The following is a 15,259-nucleotide window of genomic DNA, read 5'->3' on the forward strand; positions in this document are numbered from 1 at the left end:
TTTTTGATAAAATAGGCCTCTTAGGTCTAACTAAATAACCATTTAAATTGGTCAATAATATCTCATTCAACACTTTCCATCTCGTCGCAAATTAAGACAGAATGATCCCTTTTGCCCCTGCTCTTCATTTTTGTTATGAACCCTCTCACCATATTCCTCTTCTATGCTTAAGACAATCTAACTTGTGATTTTAGGCCCTCGTTGGAAACAATCTCTTTGTAGTCCAATTTGTCGACAACACCAGTCTTTTGTCTGCATCGTCGCTCTTTAACCTTAAAACTATCATCTCCCTATTTGAGATAGTCTGGTGTCCTCCCTTCTTTTCCTTGCTCAGGATGACGATGTTTTTGTCATGGGCCAACCTCTTTGATTGCAACGGGTGTTTGTTCCCTCACAACTACAAACTAGGGCTTTCCATTAAGGCTTGACCCTCTTTTGGCCTAAAACTGGTAATATATAGTAAACAAGTGCAAGAAGTGTTGGCGTGTAGAATTTGAGGATGTTTAATATCTTTCTCCTTAACAAGCGATGGTGGAGGTTACTAGGACATGGATCATCAAACACCTCATTAAGAATCCACCAAGGAGATCCTCTCCTTTCTAGAAAAGAATCCTCACAATGGTTGTTCTTTTCGCAATTGGCTCCTCCTTTAACATAAGGAATGTGGAATGAGTGCGATTTTGAACTGACCGTTTGATCGGGGACCTCCTTCTCCAAACTAGCTTAATTGCCATGGCCATACGCTCCTCCTCTTAGCCCTTGGCCCTTCTTTAGGACGCTATTAGCTTGAGGTGGCCTAAGAATTGATTGTCACACCTAACTAGGTCCAACCATGCTAGGATGCTTTGTGAAGGCATTAGCTTACTTAGAGGTCCACCAAAAAACATCTCTTGAAGGTTCACGTCCTCAAAATCCATTACAGTGGTGTCCTACCTAGACTTTCAGCCTTCGAAAAACTTTTTTGCCCCTAAGGTGAAGACTTTTATCTAACTAGCTTTCATATGGGGACCTCCTAGGTATGAAGGGTTTATTAGGTCCTTTTCTTTGCCCTCTGCGTGCTGACGTACCAAAATTCCTTTACCACCTTCTTTATTGGTGTGTGTTTCTTAGGTCTTTTGGGATTCTATTCTTTCAGCACTAGGGCTATCATCTCATTCATCGCCTCTCCTAGATTATTGGTCTTTTGGGTGAACGACGTCTTTGTTTTAAAGCGACAGTAAGCCACATACCAGCTTTTTGGTTTGTTTTAATAGCTCTTGTGGATTGGAAGGAACTTCTGAATCTTTAGGTGGGAGGTCGAAATGGCCATATGGCTGCATGCATCCCTTTCTAACATCTAGAAAGAGTGGAAATCCTCTTCCTCTTTCTCCTTGGTGTAGTTCGAGGTTTTCTTTAATCTTATTTTACTGTAATCGCTTTCCTCCCCATCTCTCTCTCTCCATCTTTCTTCATTTCCATTTCATAAAATTATATAACTGTGTTCGATCTACTTTTCTCAAAAAGGTAAAGATAATATAAAAATAATAATAAAAGAAGTCAGAAAAATATTGAATTGAAGTGCAATAATCTCTCACTCGACAGCCACATGCATGCTCACACTCCTACACAATACATGATGCATGTAACAAAATGGATAGAACGGTACGAAGATAAACCTATACTCAAAATAATTCATCTCATAAATAAATTATACCATAATCTAAATAAACCTTTTAGCATATAAAGATCTAAATTCATAATAACAGTACTAGACAATTATAAAATCTGCAATGATAAAGATATTTTAGTATTGGTGCTTTTTAAAAGTTAAGTTGTTTTGTTCCTTAAAAGGTGGCGCCAGGTATAGTTTAACTCTTAAATCTTGTTAGCTACTTCTATTTCTTAAACTTGAATAAAATAGTTTAAATCAATTTTAGAATGAGGAGAGAAAAGAAAAAAAGAGAAAATAGAAGAGAGAGGGCGAGAAGGATTGAAATGATAAATTGATAATTGACTGAAGTTAATGATGTCAACTCAAAAGCAAAATGATAATTAGATTTTGTTGGTAAGAGTAAAGTAAAATATAGAGGAGAGGATAGGAAAGAACTAGTTTAACTGGTTTATAAACCCATTTTACTTTTGAATTACTGCTTAAATAGTAAATCAGTTTAGTGGTCACTAAATTGGTCTAAAAGTAAACCTCGACCACATCCAAACGCATAAACGTTATGGATCTATAAAATCTTGCAGTGTTTTGTTTTATTTTATGATTGACTTTTTGTTCAGTTGTATCACTTGTACCTTCTAACCTTATCAAAGATTGATATATATATATAATATCTACTAAAATCCCCATCTAAACTGGATCTAGCTAGCAGCCAGCTGCTCCTTTCTTTCTAAACAACGAAGTACATGGCAAGCACAGTATCCATACTTGCAGTACTAATTCTTCAAAGTTGGGACTGACACTTCCTCCATGAATCTCACAGGAAAAGAGAAAAAAAAATAAAAAAACATATCTAACCTTTTTACATTTGACTAGACTTTCAGATGGTAAGCTCTTTGCTTGTACTACTACTATTGCTACTACCAATTAAGCTTGTTCAATATGAAAATTAAGTTTCACTATATTTATAGGACAATTTCAAAATATAAAAACGTTAACTTGTCACACATGCCAATTAGTCCTGTCATTAATTATAGGATTAGTCTAATGATGCACTTCTTTCTTTGCGAGTGATGTAATGTTCCTTCAGTATTTTTCTTTTTTTTTTCTTCTCTTTTATGGCTGATATTTTAATTCTTTTGAGCTTAATTTAGATCTCATGATGGTTACTCCTCCAACTTTTCTATCTTATTAATAATTTATGTTCTTCTAATTCTCAAAGAAAATGAGGCAGATTACAGTATCAAACAGGTGGACCCTTCTTTAATATATGCTAACCATGATCTGAGTAATGGAAGAGAAGATTAGAAGACAAGTCTGACGTTACATCATCACGCTTCCCTCCCCCTCGTCCCCCACAAATAATGGATATATTTAAAGCAAGAATAGCATGCAACTTTCACTAATTAATTGATTACCCATCAATAAGATGCAGCAAGTAGCAAATGAAGTGACCATTAATATTTAATTTCATTCTTTTCTTTTCTCTAGGTAGGTGGGAGGTGGTCCATCGGTTAAACATACTACTATGAGCAAATAAAAATTATAGGCCACCTTCTTCATTAATTAGATCTAGGTAAGAAGAGACAATGATATGAGGCACCTAATTAAGATGGGGCCTACCATAAAATTTTAGTGTAGAGATTAATATATATAATAAGGAATCGACCCTAGGATGACACTGACCCAATTAACTAGGAGTAGGAGGGGTGCCCTCATCTAAGTGCCTAACTTTTATATCTCCCTAATTACTCTAATGAGATAATTAATCACAAGATGGTGGCGTCATCCGCCTGAAGGTTGATGGCGTCAGTTTCATGGGTCTTAGCAAAGTGTGGGAGATGTGCATGAATTGATTAGCTTAGTTTAACAGTTTATTTGACCTAAAAAATAGCTAGCCAACTTGCATCTCCTTTTATATATATATATGTGCATTGTTTTGTGAGAGAACATTTGCATCTAAAACCTAGTAGTAGTAGTAGTCGTCGTCCTCCTCCTCCTCCTCCTCCTCTCTTTAATTTATTATCTTTTCAAAGGAACAATCAATTTATTTCTATGGTTTAAACTATAATTAGGAACAGAAACGGGAATGCAGTGAGGATTAATAAAATGAGAGGAAACCGAGGAAAATCGCTGTGGGTTGAGGGAATAAAATATTAGGATTTTTAGTGTTTGATTATGATAAAACTCACAATCTCTAGTAAACCATCCTTTTCCCTATTCTCTGTTAGGGAATGCTATTCTAGATTAATTTAAAAAAAGTAATCAAATTTTGAAAGTACTATTCAAATTATTTCATATAGAAACTGAATTATAATTCTACTTTTGATTATGGTGAAACTTCTACTAAAAATTCTCTCTTACCAATCCATCTATATATATCTTGTTCCATGAACCAAAAAGTTCAGATTAACTTTTTCACTCAATATTTTTATTCAAATTTTCTGCCCATCTCTACTCACTTATATCTTACATACTGACAAGTATAAAATACATACCTACGAGAGAGAAAGAGACGAGATCACTTTAATTTAAATTTATATATCAAATCACTTTAATCTTAACAAGAAAGCAAAATTAGCCTAGTTTTTCATGCAATTAACCTATATATATATATATATATAGAAAATATATTATTACTGAAGTCCCACTTAACTTTCAATTAGTTGGAGTTGTCTACCCTACCAAGAATTGGATCCTCATCTTTAAATTCTATGTATATTAATTAGACTTATTCATAGATGGTATGAAAAATAATACAACTGGTTAAACGTGGTATTAGAATAAATGGTAGTTTTTGTTGCCATAATAGGATCCCTAACTTCAAATTTTAGTACAAGTGGTACAATTAAGTGTCAATACACTCAGGTGCATGGTTGGTACGATTATCTACATTAAAAACCAAAACCAATAAGGGGAAGTGGATAGAGAAGTGACTTTCTCGTTGTCCCATGGCAACCATGATACATGTAGCAGATTTATTTATATTGTAACAAATTAATCCCTAATGGAGGAGTTGTATATTGAGAGAATCCTCTCTTGTACTTTTTGCAACTTTCTAATACCTATCAACATGAAGAAAGGTTGATGTCAATTAATGATCCATGTCTATTTTATTATGTACTACTAATGTACTATCGAGGATTAGCAAACAAATGAACGCAATAGACATTAAACTACATGTATATATACATACTTAATGAATTAAGCAAATAGTTATGAAGATCCTTTTTGCTAAAGTCTACAACATTACTATATTAGTTGAGGAAGTCTTTTGGCATTGGAATATCATCTTTAATGATAACGTAAACACTTGGTATATTCCCAAGAAGCTATGTATTCCTCATTTTGGTATATACCCAGGCATTGGAATATCGTCTTTTCAAACTTCTGCATCTGTTAACCTCATTTTGTTTGTCTGTCTTAAGAATTAATACATAGACTTGATCCAAGAGCAATTAATTTCTCTCTCTCTTAATTGTGTTTCTATGTAATTTATACCACACTGCCACATGCATTTAAACAAATAATTTTTGGTTCTTCTCTGGGGTTTGACATTTTGAGATTCGATCACTTTCAGTATTGTTGTTGGAATAGTTTATAAATGTCAATTCCAACTTGAAGTATTATTCAATTAGATTGAGGAACTTATGCCATTGTTAGTCTAAGATCTACCAGGTACTTTATTTCATTTGAGGCTCAAAGGTTTGTTTTGTTTGATTTGGACTGTGTCTGGTCCTCCTCATGGAAGCAACATTTACTATATAATTGGATACTTTTTGAAATTGTAGTCCTTAGTTCTTGACCATGGAACTTAAACATATATCAACAATTTGTGAAGATAAACCAAATAAGGTTATGACTAACAATGATATGCTGCAAAGGGAGAGGATAAAACATCATGGGGAAGATCAAACACTGCAGAATATTGTAGAGATTAAAAGGTAATAACATAAACATCTTTGAGATATGATTAACTCTTGTAGGCAAGATCAGTTTGCAGTTAACTTACATCGTATACGTTTGTCACAAGTGTGGATAATTCTTTTTCTTTGTTTTATTTTTTATGGTGATACATGTATAACATGTACGTACGTACCTTTTCCATTATCACCATTCCCTCTAAATGGCTTTCTAAAATAAAAAGAAAAGAAAAGATTGCCAATCCTCTTTTCTACTACACAATTTGAAAGGTTTTAATTTCTTTCCAGAGCAACAAAACAAGATCAAGCCATTATGAAGGTTATCTCAAAGCATTTACTTAGGTTGTTGTAAATATCTTCGAAGTGAGAGATAGGTTTTGCTTGAAGCATTTTATTCGTCATCGAAAAGATGGGTTATCCAGACATTCTTTCCTTCACATTGATGCCTATTCTAAGAGAGGAATGGTGATAAAGTATACAATTTGTTACTCTCTTTATTAGTATATAACGACCTCTAGAACTTCACACTTTAATTAAGATACGGATCTCATGTACATATGTTGGATAAAGTCTAATGAACTCATTAGATTCTAGTTTCTAAGATGTTAATGTTTGTACTACCTTAGGAGTTAATTGCATGTATATCTTTTCTAATTTGAAATGGACACTATAAATTCGAGTCACAATTCAACTTATATGATCCGCTTTATTGTTATCATCAATTCTCTGAGTTTAACATTATAACAAGTGAAAAATTAGTGGTGCCAAAGATACTTGCAAGTAGGACAACGATCCGGTATATATACACAAAATAGCTTACAATGCGCGTACAAAGTACGCGTATAATATATTCAAATCTTCACGATCTGTGTGAAAGATGAAAGAGGCAAGAATTATTCTTCTTAATTAGTACTACAACATAATGGCCCTCTTATTATATTGCTTAGTACAACCAAGTAATCCATAATATTGAATGTTTTGAGACTACAGTGCAATTGTGCCCAACTTTTATCAATGAGAACTAAAGATGCATCTATATATATATATTGAGTCCTTTGATCTGATCATATCCCTCCCATCTGAGGGCTTTGTGATGTGTGCCATTAAGGTAGGGTGCTCCATTGGAAATGGTCCCATATGGAGGGGACCCTTGTAAAATTTTGCAACATTTGTGGTGGTCCTTAAGTGTAGTACTCTTGCTCATGCATTGCAATGCAGTTGGCACAAATACAATACTAGCTGTTATAATAAGAAATCATTAAAATCGTTCTGTATGTCCCTTCCACATCAATGCAAGAGGATCGATTATGGAACAACTTGAACACATATACCTAAAAAACTTTACTATGAATTAGCTTCTTATATATACACCAGATAGTTTGGAGCAGTGAAGTGTTAGGCAGCCTCCATTATAACTTTTCCTATTCATATTGCTAAGGTTAGACTTAGATCTATATATATATTATGTGGGTGCCTGATCAGGATTTGTCCTTTGAAGTATTAGAGATTAATATCAAAGATAATAAGCTCGTATTCAACTGCAAGAAACCCTACTTGATGTGATCACTGGTACTCATCATGGTCATTAGGGCATGCAATTAGTTAGGTAGGAGATGGCCTTGAAAAGAGAAAGGCAAGAGAGATATGGTAGGGGACCTCTACTGCTCTCTAGTTTGATACGCGTGATCTTATTGAGATGAGAGGGCATTGTACTCCATCAATATTTGCATGTGAACACTACTACTGCATGTTACCAATATCCTATCTAAATTTAAAAGGACTAGGCTTAGGACCACTCTTCTCTCTATCTAATCACTCCCATAACTCTCCCATTGTCTTCTCTTGGCACCCCACTTGGCACTACCTTCCTATCTCCTTCCCACCCATATCAATTTATATCCTTCTTCCTTTCTTCTCGTGTGTGTGTGTGTGTATATATATATATATATATATAAGACAAACCAAAAGGTAGAGAGATGAGGAGAAGGAGATAGAGGTATATTAATTAATTAAAAGTATAAGTAAGGTATATATTAGAAGTCTTTACAACTTCCCCACCCCTGAATTTTTTTCTAATTTTTTATTTTTGAAGACAAAGAACTATATTAGCTGTGAACACCAATTGAGTCGGTCGAAATATCACAAAAATACAAGAGAAAGTAGGTCGGTAGGGGTTTGCCTGTCAGCCTTCAGAGCAACACGTTGAGAGACAGTCTGCTCTTATTAGCTGTCCAGCCTGCAACACGGTTACATTCTCTATAAATATTAAAAAAAAATTACGATCTTAAAACAACAAGAAAGACTAACAATTTCATCTATAAGATTCCTTAGCCTCAAATAGCTTAGGGTTTTCGGGCCTCAAGATTCTAATAAGCTTAAAAGAGTCTACCTCTACCAAACGGATCCCTAGTCTTGCCCGCCTAAGCCTCGACTAGTATATGATTAATTCCTTAATTAATGAGAAAAGAATATGCATATGCTCCTGCAAACTATACTGTAGGAACTTACTTCACTTGGGTACTCGGCAGGCTCTAGTTGGCTCCCAACATTGGCAGCCATTTAACATTACCTCAGGTTGTATAGAATTCATGCATTCTATCCTTGCAGGGATCTCTCTTGCCGACTACGATCACTGTAGCTTACGTAGTTTATTATGTTGAGCTTTCTCTATTGTAGTTATGAACTGGGTACGTACGGCATGAAGCAATATCACAATAAATAATATAAGGGAGGTGCTTAATTTATTATTATATTATACACACACACACACACACACACACAATATAATACTTATGATCAGAATAGGGTATCCTTATCCAGTTTTGAAGAGTATGGTAACTCTCTGATTCCCTACTTCATTGCTAGTTTGAGGCTGTATCGATTCATTCGTTCTAATTTAATTATGAACATCAACTTATCATTTATATAGAATCATGTTAACCACAATTGATAGATAATGAGCATGATCTATAAGCTAAACAAAATGGTTACTTCTCTCCTATATTTCTCTTTGTAAATAGATCACAGTGAGTCAAAGCTAGTGCATATATCATACATCATGGTATAATATGTTGGATTTGATGACCTAATTCATTGGATTGAAGGCTGGGCTTTTACTGATGCACTGATGTGGGCTGGCCTGTATGCTAAGATGCAGTGCAACACCTATGGAAGATTAGCAATTAAAGCTACACTTTTCTTCCAATTTCTACTGCAGGAAAAGTATATATTGTACTTAATTCTCCTATATTTTATATAGACAATACTGATAGAACCAATCCATGTAAACTTCTTTGAATTTAGGTTTAGTTTTAAAATGCTTATTTGCATATCAGCTGGCAATGATTAAGTTATATGGGTATGCAATAAATATTTAGGTAAATTATTGTTAACCTTTTTTTAGTTTGATCTGATTCTGTTTTCAATTTATTGTTATGTATTTTAAATAACTTGGTTGAGACCAAGTTATAATTATTATATTGTTCATTCAAAACTAATAGTCTGGTTTACTGGTATCTATATTTTCTTTCAATAAGCAAGTTGTTAAATGACCCAATTATTTATATTATCATTAATTTAATTTAATTAAACTATGTTCCTGTAAGTAATTAAAACTTTTCATATTTCCATTAGTGATTGACTACCTTGTTGTAGATTGTAAGGAAACTAAATGTTTTAAATTTAAAGCACATGAAAGTACCTTAGAATTAAACAAAAGACAAGAGGTCAATTATAATTCAATAATCTAAATTTTAAATAAAAAAATGGTACTTTGCCTATATAGATACATCTAACTACAGCTATCATTAATAAGGATTATTCTATGCCCATTCATTTAAAAAGAAAAAGACTTCTGATACCATCTGATTGAGGGTCATTTATACTAAATATTTTTTTTTAATATTTTCATAATAGTTGAAATTGAGTTTATTTATATTTTATATAAAATAGATATATATATATTTTTTATAATAGAGTACACATAATTTATATAGATGTTGCGTACAAAAGCTCAATCATAGTATTATAAAAATAAACCTTTTGCAACTCAATCACATTTTATTTTTTGATTAATAATTAAAGGCTCTAGTATCGGTCAGATATATAAATTATATATTTTCTATTATAAAAAGAAAAAAAAAGATATATCGACTATAGAAAATATATGTGCTTCGTTTCCAAAAGTTTAATTTTCAAATTAAAAATTCAACTACAATTTGAATGGTAAGAAGCTCCATTATAAAATCTTTAAGAAATTTTTATATGCAAATTCCCCATCATGGTTCCAATTTTAACTACTATATTTGGAAGAAATTAGTGGCAATTGTGACATTTGAAATTATTTTCCAATGATATATATATATATATATATAGACTAAATCCTTTGTGGGTCTTCTTCTTGGGCCCAGCCCAAAATGGCCACAAAATGGCCACATTGCTGGTACGTCCCCTTCCTCGTGTGACTCAACTCCACTGTATATAAACAAAAAAAATCTCTCTATTTCCCGGACGCGAGGAGAAAAGAGAAGAGAAGAGTGATACGCCTCGGTATCTACGCCGTTCCTTCATCTCCTCCATCCCTGGAGCAAAAAATGCCTGGCCCAATGGTGAAGCAGCAGCAGGATGATGAGGACAAGGAAGAGCAGCGGCAGAAGAAGGAAGAAGAGGTGTTATTCCCCATCCTACTCTTTTTCTTGGTTTTTGGTCTCCTTTTCTTAATGCTTTTGGAGCAAATGAGAGGAAAATGGGATGTGGGTCGTGCGTAGTTTTTGTTAAAGTTTTCTCGTTTACTTGCAAGGACGATGGCCCTGGCGCTGAAGACGCCAAGGAGGACGATGAGGACGATGAGGGCGATGAACACGAAGACGACGATGAGGAGAAAGATGGTAATCTCCTTGTTCCTTTGTATCTTTTCCTGTTTATCGGACTTATACGTTTGTGGTTTCTTGAATCTTGGGTTCATTACCATTTGCTTTGTAGTCCAGGGCTATGTCCTTTTGGTTTGAGTGTCCTTCTAATAATGAATGATTGTGTGGGTGTTCTTGTCTTTGTTTTGTTGGGATTTGGATAAATATTGAATTTGGTGGAGTCGGCATTGGATGTGATTGCGGTGGTGCTCATTTGTAGAGAGAAGAGTAAGAGAGATGATGGAAGTTTTCGAACCCATATCATGTTGGTAAGTAAAGGGCTTGGAAAGATGACTTCAATGGCCAGATGATATTGTCTTCTGTTTTCAGAGATTTGTAGGTGTTTGCTAGCAATTTGTCTTCAACATGAGATTTGGGTTTATAAGCTACCCCAAATTTGAGATTGGCCTAACTAACCTTTAAAGTTCATTAACTTGAAATATGTATTCCCTCTTATTAGCTTATAAGAGGTATCTATTATGTTATTTTTTTTCATAGGAAAATCTGTCATGTATAGAAGGCTAATCTCTAGAAATTAAACAGTTTTTCCTGTCTATTTGATAATAAATGCTAAGCTTGGTTCTTAAGCAACTTTGTCTCTTTAGATACCTTAGTCCATGTTTCATTAGTTCTTAGTAATAGCAAGATATTCTATTGAGGCCTTTGAACTGTTTTATGTTATGAAGTGCTTGTATATAGTGCTGAAAGACTAAACTTTGATAGCCCGTTCTGTAGGATGAAAAGCTTGAATGATCCTTCTGAAGGAGGAGGAGGATAGTAATAATTTGTGGCGTTTCTTTTAACTTTCTTGATATTATTGAACAGACTTGGTATGTTTTGGCTTTGTTAACAAGTTGTGCAGGATTGTAATTTCTCTGCTTTATTTTGAATGACCTGTGGGGGGTCTAAACTGCATCTGGTTGCTCCTCTGATAAAAGTGTAACAATTCTGGTTTCAATTGGAACGGAGCAATGTATGCCTTTTAGTCAAAAGGAAATAAAAAAGAAAAAAGAAACAGAAGGGTTCTCAAATTGGACAAATTCTAAGTTCTCACCTCAACGAGAAGAGTGGAAGAATTAACGCATAAGTTTTTGCATATCCTTTGTGCTAAGTTCTTCTCCATATGCTCTGCTTATCCATTGTTAGCCAATCACATAACTCACTTCTGCTATGGAAAACTTTTGCTCTTTCATTCATCGTCGTGTGTCCTGATTCTTTTCTTGATTAAGCGCATTATCTACTTTCTTGTCTGCAGTTAACTTTTTCATAATGACTGAAATTTCTTCAGATAAGCTTTTTGTCCAATATGACTCTTGATCTTGTACTACATAATTATTTGTTGCTCTTGATTTTTCTGACTCTTAGTTAATTCACCTTTTAATGGATAAATTTAGATGCAGTTTGCAATATAAAGAAATATAATGGCTTCTATATATTTTTATACTTGTTTGAAGTTATTTTCTTTATATTTGCTAAAATTGTTGGCAGCCAATTAAATACTTTATAGACCTCAAGAAGTTTTGATGTTTCACACATTTCACTTTATGTATTAAGGCAAGAAACGCAGGGTGTGGCTGGTGCAACTTTTAAACCGTGATGATTTCATATGAATTAGCACATCATTGTTTGCTACATATGAAGCTAAAGGCCTACTATTATTAATATCTAGAATATTTCTCTAGCACACATACTTTCCATGGCTCATATACTTAATGTTGGTGGCCATTAAACTATATAGTTGTCATAGAAGAACAACTGCACTTTTAAGTAAGGGTTTTACATGTGGCATAAGTTCAAAGTGACAACACTTCTCCTTGTGGTATCTATGCTTCGCTTGAATTATCATAAGATCATCGAAGTGATTTTAAGGGCCTCATAAGGTGGTTCTCTTTTAAGACCGAGTCTCTAGGTTCCATATGTAAATGTGTGTGTATGACTATATAGAGATGTTTTGTACGAGTTTGCATGTGTTATTTTATATTTTATACTTTGTAGAAAAAGATAATTGATGCTGAAAGCATTTCTTGATCATTAAACTGTATCATCTTAATTAAGGAGACTACATTGCCTGATACTTAAGAAGTTCACATCTTAAAAGTTAAAATTCAATCATGGTTATTTGGCACAATAATGCTGAAGTTCAAAAGCTTAAGCTGTATGGTATTGCTTGGCATTTGTATATGTTATCACATGTACAATTAAATATCCAACTAGTAATACCCTAGGAGCGATGACTGGGGTAAACGCAGATGTATGGCATGTGAGTAAGCAGTCACCAAACTCTCTGAAATACTCTAGGAAGAGTTGACACTTCAGGAGTCTTTGTAACCTTTTTCATCTTATTTAACAATAAAATGAATCTGACATTAATTTTTACAGTAATTTTGGGGCATGGCAAGATTTCAAATTTTATATTGTAGGTTTCTGACAGTGAGTCATCTCCTTAAAACGTGTAACTTATTGGAAGTTGCCATTTATTGGAAATACAGAGACAAGAATATTTCAGTAACATGAAAAGATATTCTTCTTTTTCTGCATTGTTGGTGACTACTTTTTTCTCTACAAAAATTTGTTCAATAAGGTGACCATGAAACAAGTGCAGGTGGGAGCTCCAAGCTAAGCAGGAGTGAGAAAAAGAGTCGCAAGGCAATGCTGAAGCTGGGGATGAATCTAGTTGCAGGTGTCAGTAGGGTCACTTTCAAGAGAGCAAAGAATGTAAGTATGATAGGTTGTGAGGAAATACAGCTATAATCCGAGGAATTTATTCCAAAATCATAAGGAGGTGTATAAAATCTAACTGCTTACTGCTTGGAATGGAATACATGTTTGGAACTCCTTTCCTAAATGGTGATTAAACTAATAATTTGGGTCTCTGGCCATTTAACTGGCATATTTGTCAGGGATCATATTGACTGTAATTCTCTCTCTCTCTCTCTATATATATATATATAGTACTTTTGCATGATTGTGGAAAGTGAATCATGTTATGTTTTTTTTTCCAGAAAATAATGTTATGGAAACTTAGATGTTGCAAAGAAATTCCTGTATATGGTTATACCACTATAAATTGAACCTTGTCAAACTTTTGCATTTTTCAATGTAAAAATCAAGAAAATATGAATAATTTCCTTTTTATTTCATCGCATTGGAAACCATTAGTCATCTGGCAGTGCATTTTATTTCTCTTTCATAGAAAAAACCTTGCTGTACTTTTGCATATTTCCAAATACATTGCCCTTGCTATTGTACCTGTATTCTGCAGATCAATTTTGTCATATTGAAACCTGATGTCTTCAAGTGCCCAACTACTGGAACATACATAATATTTGGTGAGGCAATGATTGATGATTTGAGTTCTCAACTGCAAGCCCACGCTGCTCAACAGTTCAGGATGCTAGACATCAGTAATGCAATTTCTGAGGCCGACGAATCCAGTGCTGCAAAAGTTCATGAGGAAGAGGAGGATGTTGATGACAGTGGGGTGGAGCCTGGGGACATTGATCTTGTGATGACTCAGGCTGGTGTCTCAAAGGGAAAGGCTGTTAAAGCTCTCAAGGTCCACAATGGAGATATTGTCAATGCTATAATGGAGCTCACCACCTAGAAAGGGTACTTTACTTTATACAGTATATCTTTTCTTGGTTGAATGAAGAATACTTGTTCTTGAACCTCTAGGTCTCCTGAGAGATTCAGTTTGTTTTGTCTAGTTTTTCACACCCAAGCAGGGGTTTTACTAGTGCAAGATGGATACTCTCTCGAAAATGTGTCTCAAATTCCTTGAGCAGTATTATTGAACACCAGTTTGATCTGTTAGTTGCTGTGATTAAGTAGTTACATCAACTTCTTTAATTGCCAGTGTATGGATACAGCCCTTTTGAGTTTTGACTGGCACAGTCAATATTTTGTTGGAATAACTTGACAATTCTGTTGTTCTTGTTTGATTTGTTTACTGACTTGCAAAGAAAGCTACAATGAGCTCCCATCTTTTTCCTGTTTTATTCTATTATTTATTTTGAGTAACATATTAAAGATATAAGAGCGTTTTGCTTGAAATAAGGTGGTTTTATGCTTTGCAAATTCACCTCATTTTCGTTTTCCATTTATAAATCCACCAATTGCATTGTTTTTAGATCAAACTATTATTGATCTATTTCTTAAAACAAATTTGTCATTGCCTTCTTGCAAACCATTTATGAGCCTATATGCTTACTAATCCATTTTTTAATTTGATGTCATTTACTCAAATATTTATCTAAAACTCAAATTTGAACTTCCAAAATCTGTGAAAAATACATGCTTTAAATTTGTAAAAAAATGCTCCAAATCCGCAAGACTTTGTAAAAAGTGTTTGATATGAAGTTGAGTCTGTTGTCTAATTTTTTTCTTCTTTCAAATAAATAAATAAAATTGTAAATAATTGAATAAATTTTTTAATGTATCTCAAATAATATCAATCTGAGTTTAAATAATACCTTTTCATTTGGTCTCATGATCATATCTTTATTATTTAAACTTCAATCAATACTATCTTAAATGCATTGAAAAATTTATACTTTATAAGTTTAAATTTTGAGTTTTAGATAAATATATGAGTAGCAAATAATATCAAATAAACACAAATTTGAATTAACACACATATGAAATCGTATATAATTTATGAAGCCGATAATAACACGTTTGAATGCTGGTAAAAAGAAATATAAAGAAGAAGAAGAGGACATAATTCGTCTGGTTTAAATCTGTACTGTTTTTATATTAAAAAAATAATTGATTGGAAAATGAAA

At 33.6% G+C, this 15,259-nt stretch overlaps 1 protein-coding gene across 2 annotated transcripts; it reads left to right on the forward strand.

Moving 5' to 3' along the window:
* Window positions 1-10,084: 10,084 nt before the first annotated feature.
* Window positions 10,085-14,466, forward strand: LOC140773405 (nascent polypeptide-associated complex subunit alpha-like protein 1). Of its 2 annotated transcripts, none has more exons than XM_073115940.1 (4): window positions 10,085-10,235; window positions 10,367-10,454; window positions 13,072-13,190; window positions 13,738-14,466. In XM_073115940.1, exons 1-4 carry the CDS (start codon window positions 10,161-10,163, stop codon window positions 14,077-14,079), a joined length of 624 nt encoding a protein of 207 aa, XP_072972041.1. In that variant the 5' UTR covers window positions 10,085-10,160; the 3' UTR covers window positions 14,080-14,466. The 2 variants fall into 2 exon arrangements, with proteins under 2 accessions (XP_072972041.1, XP_072972050.1); XM_073115949.1 differs by having other exon boundaries at window positions 13,078-13,190; window positions 13,738-14,462.
* Window positions 14,467-15,259: the final 793 nt, after the last annotated feature.

The sequence above is a fragment of the Typha angustifolia genome, chromosome 2 (genome assembly GCF_048772165.1).
Source record: "Typha angustifolia cultivar Huaian chromosome 2, ASM4877216v1, whole genome shotgun sequence".
Taxonomy (NCBI): domain Eukaryota; kingdom Viridiplantae; phylum Streptophyta; class Magnoliopsida; order Poales; family Typhaceae; genus Typha; species Typha angustifolia.